This window comes from Orycteropus afer, unplaced genomic scaffold (assembly GCF_000298275.1).
Source record: "Orycteropus afer afer isolate SDZICR_OR568_19922 unplaced genomic scaffold, OryAfe1.0 scaffold00267, whole genome shotgun sequence".
In the NCBI taxonomy this organism is placed as follows: domain Eukaryota; kingdom Metazoa; phylum Chordata; class Mammalia; order Tubulidentata; family Orycteropodidae; genus Orycteropus; species Orycteropus afer.
Genome location: NW_006921854.1, coordinates 1,680,794 through 1,685,355, shown reverse-complemented (window position 1 = coordinate 1,685,355; position 4,562 = coordinate 1,680,794). Strand labels below are relative to the sequence as shown.

The 4,562-nt window shown below is 44.3% G+C and overlaps 1 protein-coding gene across 1 annotated transcript; it reads right to left on the bottom strand.

Annotated features, from left to right (window-relative positions):
* Positions 1-1,071: 1,071 nt before the first annotated feature.
* MRPL50 (mitochondrial ribosomal protein L50) lies at positions 1,072-4,181 on the bottom strand. Its single transcript, XM_007950317.1, has 2 exons — positions 4,090-4,181; positions 1,072-1,459 (listed from the first exon to the last, which is right to left on the bottom strand). The coding sequence occupies exons 1-2, from the start codon at positions 4,179-4,181 to the stop codon at positions 1,072-1,074; spliced, it is 480 nt and encodes a 159-aa protein (XP_007948508.1).
* Between the last annotated feature and the right edge of the window lie 381 nt (positions 4,182-4,562).

Below are 4,562 nucleotides of genomic sequence, written 5' to 3'. Positions count from 1 at the left end.
TAGCTAATAGCAATTCCCACCTTAGAGTTTACAAAGACTTATGGGTAGAAAAGCCACACTAAGTAATTTACTACACCGCAAGTTGGAAGCAAGCATTATATCCTCTGAAGGAGAAATTCTCAATCAGCACCATGAAATCTGATCTTTCTACTAGAGAAAAAGTCACACTTAGTAGTTGGCACATGCTCTAATTTTGTTCAAAATTATAGTAGTTAAGTATTACCTCGCTTGGGGAAGGAGGGGAAGATTTTAATGTGTTACTCCTCTGAACTTCTCAATAAGCACAATAAATTTTCAAATTGGGAGACAGGTTAATTTTCAAATTGGGAGGCAGGTTAATTTTCAAATTGGGAGGCAAGTTACTAGCAATAAGCTTATCAGTCTTAGGTCGATCCTTATCAGGGACGCCACAGAAATCAGGAGCATCACCTACTGCACATCTGATGGAGCCTCAAGTTAGGCAATGCATGGCCCATGTCATCAACAAGATGTGCCAAGAACTTCACATGACCATCATCCAAGATGTCCTGCCAAATTTCACCTTTAAAAACTTAAAACACACAACACACTTCAAGAAATCTCTTTAATTCCAAAAGACATGAATACAGAATAAACAGTATCACTGTCTACCATTTCTACTTGTACAGTAAAACAAACAACGTCCTATCATGAGCAATATAGCCTTTTGTGTGTCTTTTATAAATAGCTAAGCTGTTCCTTAGATTTAAGAGTCCTAATAGGATTAAAACATTTTCTTGAAACTACTATTTCATACCTATAAAGGGTTAAACCCATAGTTGAATTTGTAATGGCTTCCCTGTCTTACACCCAAGTTAATTAATGACCTGACTTCATTAAATTAAAGAAAAAAAAACTTCAGCAAATGTGAAAAAAGTTCCTGTTATTTGTCAATTCATGAAGACAAAGGAAAAAAAAGTGATGATGCGCTCTTCCATAGAAAAAGTAGATTTTGAGAATAGTCTGGGAGCATTTCACATGATATCGAATTGTTTAGTAACTTCACACTGCTCAGTAAGGGACAAGTTTCGGTGTGTTCCTCCTCTGAACTGCTCAGTAACCCCAAGTGATTTTCAAATTGGGAGGCAGATCACTGGCAATAAGCTCATCAAATTTAGATCGATCCTGAACAGGAACACTGTAGAAATCAAGAACATCACTGACTCTGCGCATCTGATAGAGCCTTGAGTTAGGCACTGCATGGCCCAAGTCATCAGCCAGATGTGCTAAGAGACTGAACTTCAGATGACCATCTTCCAAGGAGGTGGCCTGCCAGTTCCTAGGAACAGATGAACCAAAAACTTGTTTGACGTGAGATTCCAGACGACTCTGGAGATCATCAGGCGGTATGTATGTTCGGCTTCGCAAGGGTGGGCACACCAAGACAGGTTCTTTCTTCACCTCTTCCACGACCTCTGCCACCACTGGTTCTTGCTCTTTCCTAGAATTGTCAAAAACATGGCTGTGAATCTTTGGTCACTGCATCAACAAAGGTGACAAACACCAGACCCAATCTCGCCCACCAATCAAAATCAACAAATCACGTGCACACTTACTCTTTTTAGCTCCCTGCCCTCAGAATGCTTACAGTTTAAGTTGACACAGATAGAAAATAAAACCTAGTAATAAATTTCATGTGCTGTAAGAATTCTTAAGAATGGATGTAGAAGTCAATTTCCCTGTTTGGGATCCCCAGTCCTCTAGGATCTGACCCTAATCTACCTCTGTAACCTTATGTTACACTCATCTCCTACACACCCTCTAACCTCTACCCAAACTACATTGTTTCTGAAATACACTCCACATTCCTGACACATGTTGGCTGAAGCTACATCCTTCACTGTCTACTATCTTTCACCTCCACCTGCAGAAATCTTACTTATTCTTCCAAGTTCTAGGAGAAAACTATTCTGGAGAAAGCAGCTTTCCCTAGCCTCCCCAGTCAATTATAACTGTGAGCTCCTCTATCTGTTTTTATTATTCTGAAAATGTATCACATCCTACCTGAGTTTTATTTCTATTCCACTTCTTTTACTAGATCAGGGTTTCTCAAGCCCGCTGCTATTGACATTTTGAACTAAGTAATTCTTTATTGCAGGAGGCCGTCCTGGGCGTGCTAGGCCATTCAGTAGCATTCTTCGCCTCTATCTAGCAGATGCCAGCAGCACCCCATTACCCAGTCATGACAACTGAAAGTGTCTCCAGATATTGCCAAACGTCCCCTGAGGGGTGGGGATGGGGGGAGGCAAAATCATCCCCCAGTTAAGAATTACTGTCTCAGATTATAAGCTCCTGGATGCAAAGACCTGTTTTATTAATGGTGAGATCCTTTGAAAATACATTAAGAAACTATTTGAACACTATTTCTGAGTACGTGAATCAATGATGGGATCTTCCTGACATACTCCAAGTGCTCCATAATTCATGACCTACTACTTAGGGATGCCTGTTTCCCATGGAGTTGGCTTCTAACTGGATTTGGTCATTTCTACAGAAACTGGAAATGAAACTGCTGCGCTTGGACAACAGCATGGTTTTTAATGTTATTCCTCTTTGTCTGCTCATGGACTTTCTCCCAGCAATTAATCCCCATCTGCATCATTCCACCGTCAGTTTATCCCTCACTTCTACAATATTCCCATGGGCACACACAAAAAATAACCAAACTCACTGCCATAGAGTCAACTCTGACTCATAGCAACTCCCACTGGTTTCCAAAGCTGCCATTCTTTACAGAAGTAGACTGCCCCATCTTTCTTCCGTGGAGCAGCTGATGGGTTTGAACCTTTGGGTTAGCTGCCAAATGCCTCAACCATTGCACGCACACAGTCCTGTAACACGTCCCATCTTCAAAGAAAAAAATTCTCCCTAGACTCCATGTTTCCCTTCTTTCTAACAAAGCTTCTTAAATGAGTAGTCTACTTATGGTCTGCACTTCACCTCTTTTTTCCTCAAACCAATCCAGTCACATCTCTTCACACTCAGAATGCAGTTCATTCCTTTTATCACACTAATCTCTTGTTCCGTTGTCTTAATTTTGCACTTCCTGAAATAGTCTAAGAGCAGGCACACATTGTTCCCTGAGAAGCAGGTCTGAAACACTGTCTGGGTCAAGCAGGTACTACTTTCAAAGGACTCCACGCAGCGTACTGGGAAAAGCAGGTGGATAGGCAGACAACCTGGGTTCCAGACCCAGCTCTGCAAATAACTTGCTTTGGGACTCTGGGAAAAATACCTCCCTTCTATGGGCCTCGGTTTTCTCCTGTCGAAGAATACTTCGGCTTTGATTAGGAACTTGGCTTCTGCTGCTACAGCCTCCACGCTTAGAGAAACGCCGGTCCACAGAAGGCACTGAGTACACATTTGTTGCGTGTATGAATGAAACAGTGCATAAACGGAATAAAAACATTGCATTGCATTTCTGAATCTTGTCTGTGAAAATATCCAACCAGACCAAACCCACTGCCATCGAGTGGATCCTGATTCATAGCGACTCGTAAGAGAGACTAGAAGTGCCCCAGGGGGTTTCCAAGGCTGTCAATCTTTAAGGAAGAGAACTACCTCATCTTTCTCCCGCCCAGCGGCTGGTGGGTTGGAACCACCAACCTTTAGGTTAGCAGCCCGATATGCTTTAGCCACAGCGCAACCAGAGCTCCGTGACTATATCCCGCAAAAATAGTTTACTGAGCCCTTTCACGTTCATGATCCAAATTGATCATTCCAACAGTCATTTATTTCCTGACGGCTCACTATGTGCGTGGCACGTAATCAATACTGTTTGCTTAAAAAATCACTGATCTCCGTGTATGAGAAAATTCAGGCTGGGTCCTCCCCTCGGAGAACTGAAGCCTCTGAACTCGGACCCATAGCGCACTTTCCTGCTATTCGGTTCCATCCTAATAGCCCGACACCCCTCTCGAACTTGTCCCTTCATACTTGTTATTGTACACTCATGTTAATAGGTCCCGTGCTAGGAGCATGACGCCTCCTTTAGAAGCTGATTCTTCATGCTCGTCAGTTTCTCTCTTTACTTTCTAGGAAAGTGATCCACCGTCTAACCTTCGGCTTTACCTGGATCGAAACCAAAATTCTCGGCGTGGCGCCCCTGACACTATCCACGTGAGGCTCCTTCTGGTAACGCCGAACGAACACAGAGAAGCCATTTCCACGGAGAGCTACACGACGAAGATCAGCCCTCAGCCGGCAGTGACGCGCCAAGACCAGCCAATGGGGGTGTACGTTTAATGGCAGATGTCACTTTTTCCTGTTTAGGCTCACGGTTGTGGCAGCGCCCTTTGCACGCCGGGAAATGTAGTCCGACAGCGGCTAGACCGCGATGCTCTCTCGGAGCATGATGGGAGTTGTAGTTCGGGGGGCGTCCCAGGAAGATTCCGGGTGACGCCTTCTGATCCGGGGGCGGGCGGTCAAAGCACTCCTAGGCTGAAAGGAGGAGCAATTAGCAGCGGGGAGGCGGCTTTAGGAGCCTGGAAGGCTGCGCAACCTGATAGAGGAGGGGCGTGGGGACTGGGGGACGGTCAGGGAGG

Coding starts and splice junctions, on each gene's coding strand:
- MRPL50 (XM_007950317.1), bottom strand. CDS start 4,181: ATGGCTTCTCTGTGTTCGTTCGGCGTTACCAGAAGGAGCCTCACGTGG. Junction 1,460..4,089: donor GAATTTTGGTTTCGATCCAG/GTAAAGCCGAAG, acceptor TGACAATTCTAG/GAAAGAGCAAGAACCAGTGG.